Consider the following 21473-nt stretch of genomic DNA (forward strand, 5'->3'; position numbering starts at 1 on the left):
CAGCTCATGGTGACTGCTCTGAATAAGCATTATTCCCCACTTTCATTTCTTGCCATTTCTCTTCTCTAGGGTGCAGATAGTTTGGTTCTTAGTATCTGGGGTGAAGATTAGAAGCTGCTGGGACAGATGAAGGACTTGGCTGTTCTGAAGTATATTCTTGCCTTTCTAGAGCAGAGTTGAACAAATACTTAGAAAAGAAAGAGCATAATTCTCTCGACTTAGGAAACATGGAACTAAATATCTGAGTGGGAGTGAGTGGAAAGTTGTAGGGTAGGGTGGGGAACAGGATAACTAAAGGAGTGAAAAGCAGTTGTAAACTCAGTCTTTCCACCTCACCTGATTTGACAGCTTGTGTCCCAAGCATCTGGATTTGGAAGGGAATGGAAGTTTGTAGTTGATTTCCTTCAATATTTGGAGGTAACACACAACCAGGGCCTTGTCTTAGTAAACAATCTATTTCCTTTGGCATTTACCTGGTCTTTCTATGAAATTATCTGTTAAATTTTGAACCTTTGGAATAAGCCTTCTGAGGGTGTAAGTCAGCATGCAAGCTGACGGACATAATCTTGCAATTGGGAATGCTGGTCGTAGTTTGAGGAAGGCAGCGTTGGCAGATCCTCCTCTTTCCTTTATGCCCTATCACAGTCACCGGCTTCAGTAAAACCCTAACATGAAGGGAGTGAGACTATTTAATTCGTGTCACCTGTCAATTTCCCCGCAGACTGACTTTCCCACTCAAAGAGATACTTGTGAACAGTTTGTCCCATGTTCATCCTCCCTCATCTCCCCTCCCCGGAGAGTGGAAGAGCGAGTGCTCTGAAACAGGGAAGGCCTTCTTACCTCCGTTTGCTGGGGATGACCCCCATCTCCTCACTGTCTCCATCCAGGGTGACTCTCCGGGCTTGCCACCACTCATCATCAGAGGCGTTGATAACATGGAGAATATCTCCGTATTTAAAACTAAGTCCTTGGCTTGGCAGCCCACTGTCCTTGCTCTTGTCATAGTCAAACATGGCTCTGGAGGGAGTGAAAAGAGAGGACATTGTTAGGACTCCCTGGAGCACAGATTTAGGATGCACAGTTTTGATTTTTCACTCTTGCCCTGAGCACCCAACATCCAGCTTTTAGGACTAACTCCCAAATTGCAGTCCATGTTCCCATTGCTTTGGTCACAAGTGGAGGCTAGTTCTTTTAAAAAAAATATTTCATTTATTTTTTACAGAGAGGAAGGGAGAAGGATAAAAAGTTAGAAACATTGATGAGAGAGAAACATCGATCAGCTGCCTCCTGCACACCTCCTACTGGGGATGTGCCCACAACCAAGGTACATGCCCTTGACCGGAATTGAACCCGGGACCTCTCAGTCCACAGGTCAACGCTCTATCCACTGAACAAACCAGTTTGGCGAAGATTTTTATTCTTTCCCACTATGGTCAAGTTTTTAAAATCACGAGAAAGAAGGAAATAATGAAGAGGAGCATGGGCATCTTTCTGAATGAACCATTTGTGTTATGGACAAATCCTTTCAGATGTATCGTTCTGTAGAACCCTTTCCTTTATAATAGGGGAAAATGGTAAAAACTCAGATGTCCACTCACAGGGGACTGTGATCCCTCCATATACTGGAATACTGGACCATCACTGAAATTGGATGGTTGCAGAGGTTAACATAATGACACGAATAAATGCTTAAAATGCAATAATGCAAATCTATGTTTATGTGTGTGTATAGCTAGATCAAACTTATATGGATAAGACAGATCTTGTTGCTTCAACAGAATGCTGAGCCCACCTCATCATTGCAATGATCACTCTGGGTTGTATGTCTCGCTTTATGCATCATGCTTTCCCCACCGAGGAACATTTGCTTAGCCTAGCAAAGCCCAACACAGGAATGACTGGTGGGGTGAGGGAATTAGAAGCAGAATTAAAATGATGACCGAGACCTTATAATAACCAGCTGTTGCCTTCAGAAGGTACAATTTGTCTCAAGTCCTATATTGGCCCCCTCCTCCTGTATGCCCCACTCCCACAAACCACCACCACACACACAGCATACAATTTCTCTAGAGGAGCAGATTTTTCCATCTCCCTCTTTATTCCCCTGCGATTCGATTCTGAGAATTTCCCTGGAGTGCAAGCACTATGCAAGAAAAATTAGCTAGATCTGGGAAACAGACTTTTCTAATATCACTGAGGACTAAGTGGGGATCTTTTCATTTTTTTTCTCCTTATGAAAGAAATGCCATATCTGCTGTCATGGCAACCGAAAAAAGCTGAAGGGAGCATCTAAAGCTCTGAAATGCTGCAGGAAAAGTCGAATTCCTTGCAACACCGCCCCTTCTTCCATTAACTCTATCCCCATGGGAGGAATATGGGGGGAGTTTTTAGGTTTCAGCCCCAGAATGACTCCTTTCTACCTTGGCCATTTGCATGTTCCTACTGAAAGTTTCAACATAGCCCATGCCAGGAAAACAGGGCCGGGAGAGGACAGAGACCCACTCTGGAAATGGTCACTTCTCTGGCTGGGCGATGTGACATAAATTAACATTCCTGAGCCACAGGTTTTTTCATGCGAAATTAGTCCAATAACTATCTTCACAGGGAGCTGTTTTGAGCATTAATAAAATAACACATACAAAGCACCCAGCCCCCGGTAGGTGCCGCATAGCAGAGTGTAACACAGGGGTTAAGAATATAGACTGAGGGGCCACACTGTGAGGGCCATATCGTGGCCTATGACTTCCTACGAGTCATATAAAGGGTGTCCCAAAATTCACGCAAGAAGTAATTTTGATAGAAAACATAGATTTATAATTAAAAATTGTAAATTTTTTATTGATTCATAACATAAAGTATACAGTATAGGGTTATGTATGGAATAGCATATCGGGTAAATGGCCTCCATGGCTTTGCTGGCACATACGCACTCTTTTGTTATTGCCTGAGCAGCTGCATTTTTAAAGAAGAATGGTCCGATGATGCCTCCAGCCCCAAATCCACACCAAATAGTGACACGTTGTGGATGCATTTGTTTCTCAACAATCACTCATGGATTTTCTGAACCCCAAATGTGACAACTTTGTCGATTAACCAAGCCAGCAAGATGAAAATGAGCCTCATCGAAATTCAGCCACATATATGCAAAACGGTCATGGAAAATTTCAACAAAAGAGTGCGTATGTGCCAGCAAAGCCATGGGGGCCATTTACCCGATATGCTATTCCATACATAACCCTATACTGTATACTTTATGAATCAATAAAAAATTTACAATTTTTAATTATAAACCTGTGTTTTCTATCAAAATTACTTCTTGCGTGAATTTTGGGACACCCTTTAGCTGTTTACTCAGGCGAGCTACGTACCCTCTCGTAGGGCTCAGTTCTGTCCTATGTAACAGAGTGGTGATAACAGTACCTCAGTGAAGGAATAGTATGGATGAAATGTTACCCAAGGCAATACGTGGAAAGCATGCACAACAGTACCTGGCTCATAGTGACAATAAGTATGAACTGTTATTTCCCCTTTCCCTTTTGAGTGTATATTCACAAAAACCTTTCTACAAATGCTACTCTGTGCAAACAGTTGCTGACATGGCAGTCCCGAGGCCACTACCCTCCAGAAGGCCTGCTTGCAAGAGTGGCTCTTGGCTTACTTCTGGGAATTTAGGTTTTGGGAAGTTTCTCACAGTTTCCACTCTGCCTAAACTGTGTAACTAGTTACATGATGCTGAACACTGGCTTCTCTTCTGGGAGTCTGGGAATTTGCCAGGCAGAGGAACCTGTGTGATCAGCCCCCAAAAACCCTGGACCCTGAGTCTCCAGTGAGCTTCCCAGGTAGACAATATTTTACACCTGTTGGCACAATGTGTTGCCGGAGGAACTGGGCATGTCCTGGGTGACTCCACTGGGAGGGGACTCTTGGAAGCCAGTACCCAGTTTTCACACTCCTTTTCCGCGCTGATTTTGCTTTGAATCCTTTCACTCTAATAAATCAGTTATGACTCTGACGAGGCTGAGGCCTGTGAACCCTCCTAGTGAATCATTGACCCAGGAGTTGTCTTGGGGACCCCCAACACTCCCTGGAGATTGTAAAGCATATTCATATGCACTACCTCATTTGTGATTCACTCCAAACCTACAAATAACTATGTCCACATACATAGTGGTACCCCCTTACTATAGATAAGGGATCTATCTGGCGGCGCCCATTGACTAACCGCAGATACATGACCTAGGGCTGGAGCTGAGGTCTCCTGATCCTGAGTCCCAGCTCAATTCTTTTTACCTCGTCTCCCCCTCAATCTGGGAGGTGGCAGAGGTGGTGACAACGTGGCAAGGACGATAACCATGATGGCAACCACGACTAATGTCCATGTTAGGGGGCCTAACGCTTTGCTTTCATTGTCTTATTTGACATCAGAGCAACTCGAAAGGTAGAAATTTATATTTGTTTTACAGATGAGAGAAGGAAACTCAGGCAGTTAAGGGACCTGCCCCAGGCCACGTGTATACCTATGGTAGACAATGGATCTAGAACAAGCTCTGTCTGAGTTCAAAATCCTCATTCTTGGCCCTTTCAACATCAGGCTCAAGTTCCCAGTCTGTCACCCTCTGGCCATGGTCATACCTTAGCAGCACCAGGAACCTTAGAGTTCCCTTCAGACTTGACCACCGCTTGCCCTATAAATCCCTAAAGTTCCCAGCCATTTAGTTCTTGACCCAGTATTTTAAAAAATATATATATTTTTATTGATTTCAGAGAAGAAGGGAGAGGGAGAGAGATAGATAGAAATATCAATGATGAGAGAGAATCATTGATTGGCTGCCTCCTACAACCGCGCCCCCCGCCCTCCCATCCCTCCCCCCCCCCCCCCCCCCCCAATTTGGGGATTCAGCCTGCAACCTGGGCATGTGCCCTGACAGGAAATCGGACCCTGACCTCCTGGTTCATAGGTTGATGCTCAACCATGGAACTATGCTGGCCTGGCTTACCCCAGTATTTCTTATCTTAAAAATTCTTGAAGCTCTGGTTTGGCTCCTTCTGAATGGAAAGTGTAGGGAGTGGAGGTAGAAAAGCCACCAGGAAAGCTGGCAGGTGGTGGCTGAGAAGGCAGGCTCTAGCATCAGGCTGCCTGGGTTTGCCACTTTTGAACTCTGTGACCTTGAACAAGTTGCTTGACCTCTCTGGGCTTCAACGGTAAAACTAGCATAGTAATAACAGCAGCTGAGGACTAAATGAAATAACATATGCAAAGTATTGCAACACCAACTTGGCACTAGTGAGTGCTCAGCAACTGTTTATTATTACTGTAATAATTGTTATTCTGAAAAAATGGACTGGGTCCCAATGGGTCACTTAGCATAGCTGTCTTGTGGACTCTGTATAGACATTTATTTATTTTTTTAATATACATATTTTATTGCTTTTTTACAGAGAGGAAGGGAGAGGGATAGAGAGTTAGAAACATCGATGAGAGAGAAGCATCGATCAGCTGCCTCCCGCACACCCCCTACTGGGGATGTGCCTGCAACCAAGGTACATGCCCTTGACTGGTATCGAACCTGGGACCCTTCAGTCCCCAGGCCAATGCTCTATCCAGTGAGCCAAACCGGCTAGGGCTATATAGACATTTTAAAGCCTCTCTATCCTCAGGACCCAGTACAGCACTGGGCACTAAGTGGACCCTCGGTACAGGTCTGGGAAATGTTTCAGGTGACCTTCAGAAGCCTCACTTTTCCAAAGCCTCAGCGTCCCCACATGTAAGGGGAGGGGAGTAGAGACTGTTCCCAGAGGTGCCCACCAGGGTCAAACACTCATGTCCTGCACTCCATTCTCTTCCCAAGAATCCCTGAGGGGAGGTTCCCACTCTGGCCTTCAGCAATCAGCGTCCCGGAGGAAGGGGTGTGGTGACTCTCTTTCCATGAGTGCTATTATCTGGGACAACCTTCTTCTCTAGGGTCATGCCGATTCAGACTTGTCAGGTCCCTGAAAACAAGCAGCTGACATGTTTCAGCAGTGCCTGGCTCCTTTGGATATTAATGGATCGTCACATCTGGGGAAAATGCTCCAATGCCTCATCACTTAATTTAAAAAGCGATAAGCTGTTTTTAATTTGCTTTATGTGCTAATTCATCACAGCAACTTTTATAAAATGCCATTAAGACTCACACTTCCCACCCAGGGTGCTTTTAACAAGTCCATTAGACAAGAGGAATTAGACATGAATAATGCAGTGGCTCTCCCATCCGCCTGCCCCTCCTGCATTTCAGTGTGTGGTGGCCCCTGGCCAAGCCGGGGAGTCTAGGGAGGGAAGAGTAAAGCTGCTCATCCTGAAGGCTGAGGGCCGTGGCTGTGAGACACTTGGGTACCTGATGAAACTGTGCTTAGTAAGTGCCCACAATGTGCTAAGCACTCTACATTCATTGTCTCACTCAATTTACTGGGGAGGAAGACAGCAGTTGGGTTATATGCTAAGCGTTGGAGAGAGAAGAGACCTGGGTTTAAGTCCCGACTCTGCCATTCCTCGTTGTGAATTTCAGGAGGTATGTTCCTTCACCTCTCAGATGGCCTCTGAACCATAGATGACAACTCCCTCATCTATGAAATACAGACAACGAGGACATTAACTCAAAAGATTGCTATAGACATGCAACGACGGGAAGATGCACACCAAGTGCCCACCACCAAACAGAATGAATTTCACTTTATTATTTCTGATAGCAATCCTGCCATGCAAGCAGTTTTGATCTCATACAGGAAATGAGACTCAAAGAGCTAAAATAAAAAAAAAAAAAGCTAGTATGTGGCAGAACCAAGATTTAGATTTAAATATAGATAGATGTGTCTGAATCTAAAGCCCAGCTTGGAATTCTCGATTAGGAATGTGGGACTTAGACCACATGTCCAAGGACTTTGTGATTTGATGGTCACATTTATAAGGACGCCACGCAGTGGATTCCAGGAGTGAGGTGTGAGTCGTTTATTAAGTGCACATTCAGTTCTCACAACTGTCCTGCCGTGCATATACTGGCCCTGTATTACAGATGAGAAAATATAGATTTGGATGATCTAAGTAGCATATCCTGAGTCACACCAGCTGTCAAGTGGTGGGGCAGAACTCAGCTCAAAACCTGCCTACCTCTGTGAGGTCAGAGAACTTCCTGTTAACCAAACCATGTGTTTTTGCAAGCTACCCTCTCCAACCCAAAACACCCACACTCTCTATTGTGCTAAGACTGCAGTAACATTTACTAATCATGGATCATAATAGCATGTTAGTCAGAGGATCGATTTTGGCTGAACCACTTTGAGATTGGTATAGTGCAGTGGTCCGCAAACTGCGGCTCGTGAGCCACATGCGGCTCTTTGGCCCCTTGAGTGTGGCTCTTCCACAAAATACCACGTGTGGGCGTGCACGTACAGTGTGATTGAAACTTCGTGGCCTATGCGCAGAAGTCGGTATTTTGTGGAAGAACCACACTCAAGGGGCCAAAGAGCCGCATATGGCTCGCGAGCCACAGTTTGCCGACCACTGGTATAGTGGAATGGCAAGGGTGGAGAGAACCCACAGGGACAGTGCCCCTAAAAACAGGAAAAAACACATGATGTTTCTCATGGTTGCCCAGAATATGGTAGGAAGAATAATCCCCAAGCCCCTCTTGCCAAAGGTGTCCACTCCTTACTCCCCAGAACCTGTGACTATGTTACTTTATACGGCAAAAGGGATTTGCTGATGTGATAAGGGCTAAGGGTCTTGAGATGGGGAGATTATTTAGGATTATGTGGGGGGAGCCAACAGAGTCCTTAAATATGGGAGAGAAGACAGAAGAATAGGTCAGAGAGATGCTACATGAGAAGGACTAGACCGCCATTGCTGGGTTGGGAGATGGAGGAAGGTAATTTGTTACCGCAGTAAGAGGAAACTGGTAACAGAAGACAAGACACAAGTTGATTTACTAGAGGGCCGGTAGAAGGCAAAGCCCACTGGTGTGATGATCCTCTCAAAGGTTCTTTAGAATAAAAGCTAGTCAGTGACAATAATAACAACCTACTGAGTACCTCCTCTTTGGGCCGGCCATGTGCAAAGTACCATTTCTTCACATGATTTCATCTTATTGAGTCCTTGTAAATAGCTTGAGATATAGGTATGATCATTTCTACTTTGCAGTTAAAAAACTTAAGGCTTTAGCCCAGCTGGTGTTGCTCAGTATTTGAGTGTTGATCTATGAACCAGGAGGTCACAGTTCAATGGTTCAATTCCTGGTCAGGGCACATGTCTGGGTTGTGGGCTCCATTCCCCAATGTGGGGTGTGCAGAAGGCAGCCGATCAATGATTCACTCTCATCATTGATGTGTCTATCTCTCTCCCCCTCTCCCTTCCTCTCTGAAATCAATAAAAATATATTAAAAACAACAACTTAAGGCTTTTATTTCATCCAATTCTCACAAAAACCCTATGAGAAATATTATTGTCTCTATTTTCTGATAAGGAAACGGACACACAAAAGAAGCAGCCCTTTCCTTTTCTTAAGTTGCAAAGCTGTCTGCTGGTTCCTTGAAGTGGGAAGCCCATTCAAGACTGGGAATGTGATTCATCTGCACTGGATCAGAAGCCACTGAGGGTCAGAAGCTCCCAAGTCTAGCCTTGCAAATGCATTTATAAAGGAACAAATGAACCAGCAAATTACTCCCTCCTGGGCTGTGAGCTTGCTTGGGCTGGAGAAGCTTCGGTTTCCATGACAACTTTAAGGTCCAAGAAGCAGAGTGCTTCAACTCAATTTCCTGTCTCTTGAGGTGGAGGCTTCTGCTTGATGAGAGGAGACCTGGTTCTCACCTTTCCATGCAGCAGGAGAGAGAACAAAAGCAGCTGGACAAAGTCTTGTCTCTGCTTGTCCCTCTGTGCCTGGCTTGGATGGGTACGTTCCATTGTTAAGGGAAGTGGCTCAGGATGGTTCAAAATGCACAGATGTTGGGATAAAGGGACACATTCAAGTGAGTCCACCTCTTTCTGAGTGTTGTTGGCAAAAATCAGTGGATTAACCTGAGCCTTGGTTTACCTATAAAATGGGCTTAATCATTCCTAAATCTCAGCATATTTACAGGGATTCAATGAGGTGAAATAGGAAAAACATTTAGCATAAAAACTGCCATATATATATCTATATCTATATATATATATCTATAAATATATCTATATATATATACTAGAAGCCCGGTGCACAAAAATTTGTGCACTGGTGGGGGGCGGGGTCCCTCAGCCCAACATGTGCCCTCTCACAGTCTGGGACCCCTCGGGAGATAACCACCTGCTGGCTTAGGCCCGCTCCCCGGGTGGCAGATGGCACACCCGATCCTTCGGTGCCTGCCCCATCTCCCCCAGTCGCACACGGCAGGCCTGGATCCCGTGCTGGGGCGGGCTGGTGGCTCGGGATCGTGCTGCCGCCCGCCCTGCCCGCCCTGCCCCACACACGGCAGGCCTGGATCCCGCGTTGGGGCGCGTGGCAGCTCGGGATCGCGCTGCTGCCCACCCCACCTGCCCCGCCCTGCACGGCAGTCCCAGACCCTGTGCTGGGGAGGCGGCGGCTGGGGATCGTGCTGCTGCCAGCCCCAGGTGAGGCGGCGCAGGGCGATCTGCATGCAGTATGCAAATTTAACGGCCATCTTTGTTGGGTTAATTTGCATACTCTTCTGATTGACTGATGAGCGTAGCAAAGTTACGGTCAATTAACATCATTGTCTTTGATTAGTGTAGATATATATTTACTTCACTTTTATTCTCTAGAAATGAGTGAAAGTTATTTCTACAAGTATTGGAGGGAGAATGTAATATGGTGTCTTTTAAATCTGATATAAAAATGCATATATAGTAAACTTTCTCAAAACATTTTCCTGCCAGGGGGATGTGGGACTGGAAGCACGAGATCTGAACTTTAGCTGCTCTTACTTTACAAATGATCAATTTCCAACTGTTTTTTCTTCTTAAAAGCATTCTTTCACCCACTTATAAACGTGATAATTAAGTGTTTCAAAAACAGAAGGCAACCTGGACATAGGGAGAACCTTGGATGGAGTTAGGAGGTCAGGGTTCTAATTCGGCCATCAACATGATCGTTACTATGTGAACCTGTATAAGTTACTTAACCTCTCTCTGCTTCACCTTCTATATCATGAACAGGCCAGAAACATTCTCTAAGGTGTGTTTCAGCTGTCATGATCTGTGCCTTTGTCCTGCAAGACACTTAGGGGAAACGATATTAATATGTCTCATAGGACTGTGTTTACATTGTGATAATCACTCTGTCACCTCCTCTATCAGTCCTGCAACCACTCCTTCTCCCTCCCCACACCCTCGCTGGCAGTTAACTGCCCCTCACATATACTCTTATATCAGCCTGTATTGTGATTTAACATTTGCAAATCCTAGTTGGCACAAGCATGGGGGATGGGGAAGGTTTACATTCCTTCTATCCCCACATAGCCGATACCCAATAAAAGTTATTTTCTATTATTCAATCTGTCACTTAGACCTGTACTTGTCACAGGGAATTTAACAGTTTACTTTCTTTCCTATAAAGGCCTGGGCAGTTAGAAAAAAATAGGTAAGAAAGGGTTGAGTGACATCTAGCACAGGCTTTCCTGACTTTCTTAGGAAAGACGAACATCCGGGCAACAGTCCAGACAGTTAAGTCTCCCAAGTCAGAACGCACTCATCCAGGGAAGAGGGAAACGCAGCTCTGCACTGATTACTTCGTACATCTCCCCAAGGAGCCATAACATCCACACCCCTGTGGGCGCGTCTTCATGTCCAGGCTCACAAGGCCACTTATGACCCCATTTAGCTAAATGCTATGAGCAAATCAGACTTAGTGGATTGGACACATTGGCTTCTGTCAATACTGCTGAGGCCATCGGCCAACATGCCATTGTTTACTGAGCGACTACTGAGCACACAGTAGACCTTACATGTCAGGCACTGTTACAGGTATTTATTATCTGTGATTGGAAAGATACTCCTGATTATGCAGGCACTGTTCCCATTTTATGGAGTAACTGCACTGTGTGCCAGAGACTATGGTATCCCATGGGTTATGTCATTTAATCACCAATAACCTTGTAAGGCAGGTTTATGCTCTTTAAAGATACTATTCTCAGCATCCCAGACTGTTTCCTTCTATGTTATGAGGGTGTTGGGAAAATGTCAATTTCTATTGTACCCAAGGAATCAGGCAGTCACGGTCACAATGGAAGATGGAGCTAATTGGGCACCATGGCCTGGGTCCTTTTGCAGCTGCATTTTGATTCTAATTGGGGAAGAAGCATTGCTGCCAGTGACAGCATCTCTCTCTCTCTCTCCCTCCACGCCCCCCACCCGTCCCTTTCACGGCCAACTCTGCATGGCCAGAGGCCTGTGTATTGATCATTCCAGACAACTCATCATCCGAGTCTCCAGGGACGGGCCTCCTGCAGCCTGCCTTCTCTCTCAGGGTGTCCTAGCAATCTGTCAGGTTGGTTCACACTGAAGTGCCGACTGACAGGCCCCCGTCTGAGGGAAGCAGAGGCAAATCTGAACCTGCCCAGGCAGCTCATCAGACCACGGCGAATAATGCTTCAGGTTTCAGGGTTGGCTGAAGCTGAAAAGATCAATCATCTTAAAATCACTGTCTCCCCCATATGCCATCAGCTGGATCCTCAGAAAAATGAAACACGGGAGAGAGGAACATGTCCAGGATGAATGGTCCACGTTTTATGGTCGAAATAAAAGCTCTTATGTCCCAGCCTTGCTGATCAGGCAATCAGACATATTCATCAAGGTACTTCAGAAAGGCTGACACAGCCTGACCACGGCCTTTGATTTCTGATCGGGGCTAAAAATGTAGACCAACCTTTGCTATTCAGTCTTGAGGATCTTACTGCCACAAATTAGTAAGCTTGCAGTGGAGAAACAGAAGTATCCTGATATGGAATTTCATTGTTGCTGATATGCAATTATCATTTAACATTTAAATGTCTCCATAGAAGACTTATGTAAAGATTATGGGATGTGGCCATGAAGAAAGTCCTGGGTCTCCAACAGTGCAGAATGAGGGGCAAAAGACGCCTTATGAGAATTACATATTCAAGAGCTTTTAGAACCCAGTAGGTGCTCACTATATGCCCATGGAGTCAAATCTAAATTTCTTCCTTGTCAATTCCATCCCTTTTTTATAATGTTACTGAAGCATGAACAAAGCAAGCCAACAACACTTTCTGTTGTGTATGTACATAATAGACATCAGCTTGCACGGGGCCTGGCTTAGAAGAGGTGTTGGAGAAAGTTCACGACTTTCATGAGCAGATGAAAAGGGGGAGAAACACATCCAAGAACATTTCTTACAACCACCTCAAGTCCTTAACGGTGGTTTACCACAAAACCAGAGTGTGGGACAATCAATCCCTTCAGCTCTTTCAATACTGAGCTTGTGTTTTTTCTTTATTTTGTCTATACATTTTTAGAAAACTGGGAGGAACTATAGACCTGGATTGAGGCCAGAGAAGATCTGGAATTAAGGAATTCCCATGTGTGAGATAAAGGCTCACCTAATGAATGAGAGTAGAGATAGAGGGCAGAAGACGGTTTCTTTCTCACCCAGGTAAAAACACGGAGTTAGGACGTGGTTTAACTTCCACACATATGGTTATGAGACAGTAGTTATTTAAATATTAAATGCAATGGTGTTTACAGAGTGCCTACAATGTGCCAGTGACTATGTTATTTGCTGAGGACTCAGCAGGGAACAAGAAGCTTGCTTCTGTCCTCATGGAGCTTCATGTTTGTGAGTCTAAGTAAGAAGAACATTCATTCAGCTACTCACTTATTCATTTAGCAAATAGTTATGGAGTATGTACCAATGACAATTCTAGGAGCTTGGGGCCTATCAGTGAATGGAAATAGACACAAATTCCTGCCTTTGTGGAGCTTACTAGTATATTCTAGTGATGGGAAATGCTAATAAGTAATAAACATAATGAATAAGTAAATAGTATAATAGGTTAGATGTGGATCATTGCTATGGTAAAAGTTAAAAATAGAGCAGGGTAAGGGAGGTCAGGATTTTGAGATGGGGTAGAGTTGAGGCGGTGGTGAAGGCTGAATTTTTAAGTGGGGTGGTCAAGTAGGACTCACTGAGAAAGAGACATTGAGGTAAGGCTGGAGAGAGGGGAGGGAGTTAGTCATGCAGGCATCTGAGGAAAGTGTGCTAGGAAGAAGGAACAGCCAGAGCAAAGGCCCTAAATATAGTTAAAACGGAATGTGATGCCTGCTATCATTGGAACTAGAACGAGGTGCTATGATATCACAGAGGAGGAATCTCCATCAGGTGAGAGTCTCATTTATCAGGTGAGACTCTCATTTATCTTCGTGTCTCTTGCACTGAGCACAGAGGAGAAGGTGCTCATAACAAGAAGCTAAATTGAACTGAACTGAATTCAGAACCCAGGCTGTGTGACCTTGGGAACATTACCTCATCTCTTTGGTGCCTCATCTGTAAAATACAACAGTAGAAGCAGTACAACCTGAGAGGAAACCAAGGGCTGGCCAGTCGGAATGCTGAGTGTGACAGTCTCCCCCAGCCGCCTACTTCTATTGGACTGGCCAGACCTTGAGCTCTGCAAGAACCCAAGCTTCTCCCAATAGTGCCAGGGGTTAAGCCCCAGAGAAAAGAAAATGTTTTGAACCCCCAGCTCTGGCAAATACTTGATACAGAGAAAGCCTAGGAATCCTCTAGGCTTTGCATTATGGCCATGTATTTGAATGATGTGCTTCTTGTCTTGAGTCTAAGTTTAGAAATGATAAATGAAACCTGAACACAGGCTTGAAATGATAAATGAAACCTGAAAACAGGCTTAGGATGCTTGTAGGTATTTCACGGTTGAGTTTTAGGAATATCAGGTGGAATACTTAGGTCAGATGAATGCATGATTCCCATAGAATTGGCCGAAAGAAAGCAGGTATTGGGTTTTGAAGAAATGCCCTGAAGAATGGTAATTTGGAGTAGTGGGGAGCAGGATTTCTCTTGTTTTACAGAGGGGTGAGCATCCTAAGGGAACCAACTTTTTGTGAAGTTAATCAAGGTAGACTGTTTGGCAAGGAAGAGCTTCATTGCCTAGGACAGATTTAGATCAATTCTGGCAGGAAGTAAAGTCCACAAGGAGTTGTTTTCAATTTTATTTAATCAGTTCAGGAAGCTGAAGTTACTAACAGCAAATGGGGGAGGATGTGGAACCTATGAAATAGGGAGAGAAATCTGTATTTGAGTGAAGTAATTTGATTATCCATAGAAATGTGGGCTTTTGTAATTTCAGGGTAAAGTAAAATGTTTGTGATTTCATTGGCTTGAGTGGTAGTCTCTTACTTAGTCCAAAGTCTCACTGGGATTTATTATGTTTCCTTGTTCTCTCTCTCTCTTCTCTAAACTTTTTTTGTTTTCAAAATCTGATGCATTTAATAAATAACTCTTGGTGGCTTTAAATAATTTCCAGTAATATTGTTTTTTCTAAAACTCAAGAGATCCCTTTTCTGTTTCTTTTCCTTTGATGAATTAAAAACAATTTTAAAATTCCATGTAAAATATGATCAAATTTTATAAATTTATCTAGTGATTGATCTCTCTCTCTGTTGGTTCAGTTAAACCAGGTATAATTTGTTCATCTGTATATTTGACTGATTTGTCTATATGCACAGATAAATGCCTAAAATATTAATCACTTAATGTTAAAAAATGAAACATTGGGTAATTTCCCCCACTTTGTTTTGTAAGTTTTAAATTTAATTGTCTTTTGCTTTTTTCTCTTTTATTTATTTAAGTATAGTTAGTATACAATATTATATTAGTTATATTAGTTTTAGGTATGCAATAAGTGATTCAACATTCATATACCTTACAAAGTGATCACCACAAGAAGTCTAAAATAAGTTCTAGTAACCACCTGTCACTGTGCATAGTTATTAAAATATTATTGACTATATTTCCCTTCACTTTTTTTCACTCACTATCCCCCACCCTCCTTCCCTCTGGCAACCACCCTTTCGGCCTTTCTTTCTATGAATCTGTTTTGTTTTGTTTTAGATTCCACATACAAATGAAACCATACATTATCTGTCTTTCTTATTTTACTGAGAATATCCCCAGGTCCATTCATGTTGTAGCAAATTTCATTCTTTTTTATTGCTGCATAATATTCCATTGTATTTATATATACCAATCTGCTTTATCCATTTGTCTAACCATGGATACCTAGGTTGCTTCCAATAAAATCACCTTTCATCAGATATGCATTTGTTTTGAGGTAGGTTATTTTCTCCATATATTTATCTAAGAAAATCTCACTTTCCTTCAATGTTTCCTGAAACCCAGGAAAAGCACAGCTCCAGGCAAATGATCCTTTGGAGTTATTTGAAGGAAACCATAGGAGATATTTGTACCGAAGCTCAACTCTCTAGCAGGTCTCTAGAATCCTCACGGATGTTTTCTGCCCCAAGTTATTCACTCTTATCTCAAGCACAAGGCCTGTGTTGAGGGGTCATTCAAATCCTGTCTTACAGCATTGTAAAGGTAATGAACTTTCGTGGGAGTTACTGTTGCAGTCTTAGTTTCAGGTGTCATTCAATGTAACACATTTTGTGATAGGCCTAAATGGGCCAAGAAGTTGGAAAAACCAGTCTCAGTGTGACTTCTCAATGTGACTTCTTTATATCCTGAGTTACAGGACTTCTGTTCGGTTAGATTTTAGGTGGTTTTGAATGATAGCTGCCCTGTAGTTTAGTTGTAATTTTGATGTGGTTGAGGGAGGGTGAAAGTACCATGCTTATCCATGCTGCCATCTTGACCAGAAGCCCTCCAGTAATATTGTTTTGTGTTTTTTAAATCCTCACCTGAGATATTTTTTTTTTATTTGAGAGAGAGAGAGAGAGCGAGAGAGAGAGAGAGAGAAAGAGAGAGATTGAACCCACAACCTAGGTATGTGCTCTGACCAGGAATTGAACCTCCAACCAACTGAGCCACCCAGATAGGGCCCTCCAGTAATATTGTTTTGCTAAGATGTTAGAAGTTTTTAAAAAAATTTAAATTTTAGTTGTTTTCTATCAGGCTTTTGTAAACACATGTCATGAAAATACCAGTTATGTATTTTTTTCCAGGTAAAAGTGTCTTAGTCTATCTATTATCTGACAGTATGCGATCCAAGAGGAGGAGGAAATGAGGAAAGACACTAATAGTTATTGAGCACCTGCCATTGGTTGGCCACTAGAGTAGGCACTCTGCATATGTTGGCATTGAATAATAAGAGCACTGTGAATTTGTTAGTAATCTCTCCATTTTACAAATGAAAAAAACACACATGAGTTTCACAGACATTAAGTCATTTGACCATGGTCACCTAGGAGGTAAGTGATAGGAGCTAATCCCAGATTTGTCTGTCTCTCATATCTGGACTTTCCACTGTGTATGTCTGCCTTTGTAGGGCATCCTTTCTCTGGAAAGGAGGATCACATCCTTAGTTCTCAGGAGATGACTGATTAACATTCATTTGTTCAGCATACATGTGTTAACCACCTACTACATGCAGAAAGTCAGTGCTGAATGCTGTGTGTGTGTGTGCGTGTGTGTGTGTGTGTGCGCGCTGTGGGGTGTGTGTGTGGGGGGGTGTGGGGCGTGTGTGGGGTGTGTGTGGTGTGTGTGTGTTTTGGGGGGGGTGTGTGGTTGTGTGTGTGGGTGTGTGTAAAACCTGACCCCCTCCATCAATAAGATTCTAGTCTAGTATGGGAAACAGTCATGTGCACAAATAATTATAGGGCAAGGCACAATGTAAAGGGTGCATAAAAGAATGATGAATGACATGATACTGAGCAAACTGAAGAAAGATTAACATTAATTCCAATTACCAGACTGGAAAAGGTTGCATTTATGGTAAGCCTTGAGGAATGCATATGACTTGGCCCCCAAAAAGATGAAAATAAAGAGCATTAGAGGATGAGGAAAAACAGAATGAACAAAAGCATCGAGTTATAAAAGAATGCCATGGGATTAGAGAATTATGTATTTTTCAGAACCCCTGGAGATTACTGAGTTTGCTTGGGTGTGTGATGGGAAATAAAGCTGGAAAAACAGATGAAGGACAGCGTATAGAGGAATTTGAAAGCCCTGATGAGGTTGAGTGTTATTCTGTATGTCAAGAGCCTTACTCATAATTTCATTATTCCTGCTGTGTGTAAGAGCAGAATTGAGGGCAACAGTAGCCATTCATTCCTTTATGTATGAATTGAATGGATGAACTTTGTTTTGGATATAGTCTGTTAGTGGAGAAGTCAAGCATGTGGTTCAAAATGAGAATTTACACTATGAGCAGGTCAAGCAGAGATAGATTTAAGTTATCAACCTAGCACTGACCACTAAAGTCAAGTTTGGCCCTCTACCTTTCTCTCTCAGATTACTAGATCCCCCAGTTTTAGTCAAGTACACTTCCATGTAGCTAAAAGGTGAAACTTCTTATATTTCCTTGTATGTACATGAGACTACAATCTGACACATAAAATGTAAGCAGTAATGGTATATGGTGCCATTTACTCTGCTTTTCTGCTTTTAGGATAGCACATGTGATGGTTGGTGCTCTAGCAGCCACATTAGACACTGAGGACAAGGACCTTACCCTAGGAACGCAGATCAGTGTGTTGAAAAAGTCAGGGGTTTCCAGACAAATTTGTTTACCACCTTATTAGTCCTGAAATACCTACCGTGATGCTTTGCATATACATAAGTAGAAAGCACTTCTTGGTTAAGTCACTGTTATTTTGAGCTTTTTATATGTAGCAAAAACGTAATCATTTTTGATATGAAATTAGAAGACAATGCCAAGTGAGAGTATAATGGGAGAGTGGAGAAAGCTGGGGACTTCACCTTGGAGAACACCCACATTTTAAGAAGAGCAAGAACATGGAGAGTTTAAAGTCGAAGCCAGATTAAAGGCGGAAAGTTTATGTGAGTTTGCCTGTGGGGGTGGGTGGGGAATGGTAGTGGAAGTGCCACCAAGCCTAAAATGTCTGTTTGTACAAATAAAACAACAACTTGCTGATGGTGGAGCTGATGGCAAAAACTAGGGTGATTCAGGCCAGTTACAAGACAGAGGATTGGGTTATACAAGGCCAACTTCTGCTCCTAACTTTTCAATCATTTAATTAATGCCATCTCCCCTGGCGTAGAATGCTCAGCAATGGAAGGAATGTCCATGGAAGGCAATGTCAAGGGTGAGGGGGGGGGGAGTGTTCTGTCACAAATAAAACAGGGTCTTTGATGGTAGCTATCCTTTAGAATAAGTTTACCTTAATCATTCCTTTGCTCTTCAATAGACACCATAAAGAAATGCCCTTCTCTGTTCTAGCAAGGCTACATGAAGTCCACAATCTGCCTATCAGTGACTGCAAGGGGCTAGTGGTGAAGAACTGTTGCCTGGTCCCTATGTCCTGTGCTCTATCTGTGGCTCTGCATTTCCCGGTCCTTCAAACCCAAGCACTGGGAGCCAACTGTAAAGAGACTTCACTAAGTTCTTCAGATAAAGGGAAATGTTAGTTTTCCTCAAAGATCATGAGCCCTATTGTTTGTACTTTAGCTTAGTTTAGTAGTAAGGGTTTCATAGATGCTCAAATCCATTTGTTAATTATTATTTTTATGAATAATACACAGTGCTGACAGTTAACAAAACATCCTCACATATGTTATTCAGTCCTCATGGTAGCCCTGTGGAATAAACAATTTTATTCCCTTTGTTTTACACTTTGACCCAGAGAAGATGATGAAGAGAAAGTAGAGGATGAAGATGATATAAATAACTGCCATTTACAGAATTAGTACTAAGCACAAGGCAGAGTATTGCTAATATAATTTTTTTTAACATTCATAGCGAAGTTGGACTTAGTATTCCCATTCTACAGATAACAGAAATGAGATTCTAAGAGTTGAAGTGACTTAAAGGTTATATAGCTAGTAACTGGTTTAGTCTATATTCAAACTAATGTCTTCTGGTTTCAAATCCTTGACCTTCTCCTCTACAACACAGTGAATATGACACTAGGGAGCATTTCCGATAGCATGAGACTCTCTTTTCTTCACATAAATGTCAGAGCTGACCCTGTGAGGCCCAGGAAGCTGTCATTTACCCTAACCTCTCTTGGGGAACTATTAGATGGTAAAGAAACTAGTTCAGATATTCAGTTCATTGAGAACCCTGAAAGAAGCCAAATTCTTCCAAATTCTTTGCAATTGGGTGAAACTTTTTAATTAAATATTCTTTGATCATTTCCTTAATGACGCCGTGAAAAATTTTAAAATAAAATCAAAGGGAATTTAGGATGCTTCTGAAGTAGTTTCTTAATAAGGAAAAATCACTTAAAGTGTTAATATAGCTGTAAGTGAGGATTTTGAAAGTTCTTGCTTCGTTTTACCTGCTCTAAGACTTGCAGAAGAAATTCTAAAATATAACCTGAGAAGACTGGGGCGTAACAACATATTAAGACCTACTTTTATTTAGCAAGTACTATGTGCTGGGCTCTCTGCTAAGCAGTTCATAGCTATTATTTCAAATCCTCACAAGAACCCTACAAGGGAATAGGTTTTATTGTTATTATTGTTTGATATGTGAGGGAATGAAAGTCTAGAGAGATTGTCCAGTTTGAGTGAAAATTCGTCTGATCAAAAATGAGAGCTTACCTTGCAGAGTTGTGAGGATACAATGAGATAGTGCTTGGCCTGGTGCAGAGCTGCTGCTTAAATTAACACTCATCTCGATAGTCCTTTCAATATTAGTCTTGAGCATTGTACTGTCTCCTAAGCATTTGGGTTCTTGAAATAATTCTGAGAGAACTGACAGTGATATGAGTCACTATTTTGATATAATGCACTAAAGAGCAGATATTTGGTATATTGGCAAGAATTTGTTGATTGCTTGCCACGGACCTGTTCTAGCATATTCTTGGAAATTAGTATAATAATCCTAATAATTCATATGTTTTGGGTTTTCGATGATAAAATCACAGGCAGATATGTCTATGTTGGGTAAACGTAAAATGTCTGTCTTGTGACAACGTGAGTGCTAGTTGGTGATTCTTTTTTTTTTTTAACTTCCACCCAATAATTTATTTTAGCAAAATATGAAATTCAATAGATAAAAATTGTAAATGTTCACAAGCATCCTGAGACAACACAGGTAGATTAGAGTGTGTGTAAATGGGGTTCAGAAGCCCTCAATCTTATTAGGGGTCACCCTCCATGACGAGCTGGGTGTCCTTGTGCAAGCCACTCCTCCCTCATTGCTTTTCAAGGTATCACTTGTAAATTGAGGACTTTGTGCTTCAGGATCTAAGTTTACTTTTTTCTTTAACCTGACATGCTGAACCAAGATCCCTTGGTGGAAATTCTGCTATTTGGCAGGTAGCATTAGGAATAGAAAGGAAGGAAGTCTGGTACCTGTGCTTTTGGATGTTACCAAGGGACTTAACCTCCCACCTCAATAAAAATATTTTTAATAAGTGATATAAGTGGAAGTTTGTTTGCATTAATTGTCAGTAGGCTATCTACTTGTTTTTAAGAAAATTGGTGATCTTTGCATAGGGGTTAAGTAGAATAGCTCTATCTCTCATAACATCTCGTAATGCCTATCCCTTTATCATCATCATTATCATGGTAGCCAAGACAGAAAGATAATTGACCACGAAAACAGAACAATTTCTTTAAAATATTTTCCCCTCTTTATTGATTTTTAGAGAGAGAGAGAAAGGGAGAGAGAGAGATAGAAACATCTATGAGAGTGAAACATCATCCATTTACTGCCTCCTGCACGCCCCCTACTGGGGATCGAGCCCACAACCAGAGCATGTGCCTTGACCAGGAATCTTTGGTTTCTGGGTCAACACTCAACCACTGGGTCAACACTCAACCACTCGCCTGACCGGAACAATTTCTTTTTGTCTGAACTGACTGGATCAAGGAAAGGGACCTGACTAAATATCTTTAGTCATAGTCTAGAAGGAATTTTATTTCACGTTGCCACTGTACCCCATGTACACTCTAATCTAAGGAAGTAATATAACTGTGGTATTATTGTGTGATTAGCTGTCTCCACCACTGGCCTGGGAGTTCCTTGAGGGCAAGGACCCATGTTAATAACTATGGTATTGCCAGGGGACTACTGTAGTTCATGACACGGATTCCCTTCTTATATAATAATGAAATTAACTATTTTGAACTATTGTGTGATCTTGAGTCTTGAAATCCAGAGGTCACCTTCAATAGTTGGTTACATCAGAGGTTATATTACTATGATTGTGCTGAGGAATTAGCTCAGATTGTAATCTGAAGACTTCTAGCTGCATCCTTAACTCACCTCTTAAATTGGTTACTCAGCAAGTGAACCAAAAACATTCTATCTCCTCTTCTCCCTAC

General features: G+C 42.5%; 1 protein-coding gene across 24 annotated transcripts in view; it reads right to left on the reverse strand.

The window, feature by feature from the left end:
• The window catches only part of DLG2 (discs large MAGUK scaffold protein 2), a 1989136-nt gene that overhangs the window by 74085 nt on the left and 1893578 nt on the right, over positions 1-21473 (reverse strand). For all 24 annotated transcript variants that reach the window (XM_070425737.1, XM_070425735.1, XM_070425736.1 and 21 more), the window contains one exon: positions 841-1017. In XM_070425737.1, coding sequence (XP_070281838.1) covers positions 841-1017 — 177 coding nt within the window. The remainder of the gene's footprint in view (positions 1-840; positions 1018-21473) is intronic.

The sequence above is a fragment of the Myotis yumanensis genome, unplaced genomic scaffold, assembly GCF_028538775.1.
Source record: "Myotis yumanensis isolate MYYU_CA2020_CCGP unplaced genomic scaffold, mMyoYum1.0.hap1 SCAF_10, whole genome shotgun sequence".
Taxonomy (NCBI): Eukaryota; Metazoa; Chordata; class Mammalia; order Chiroptera; family Vespertilionidae; genus Myotis; species Myotis yumanensis.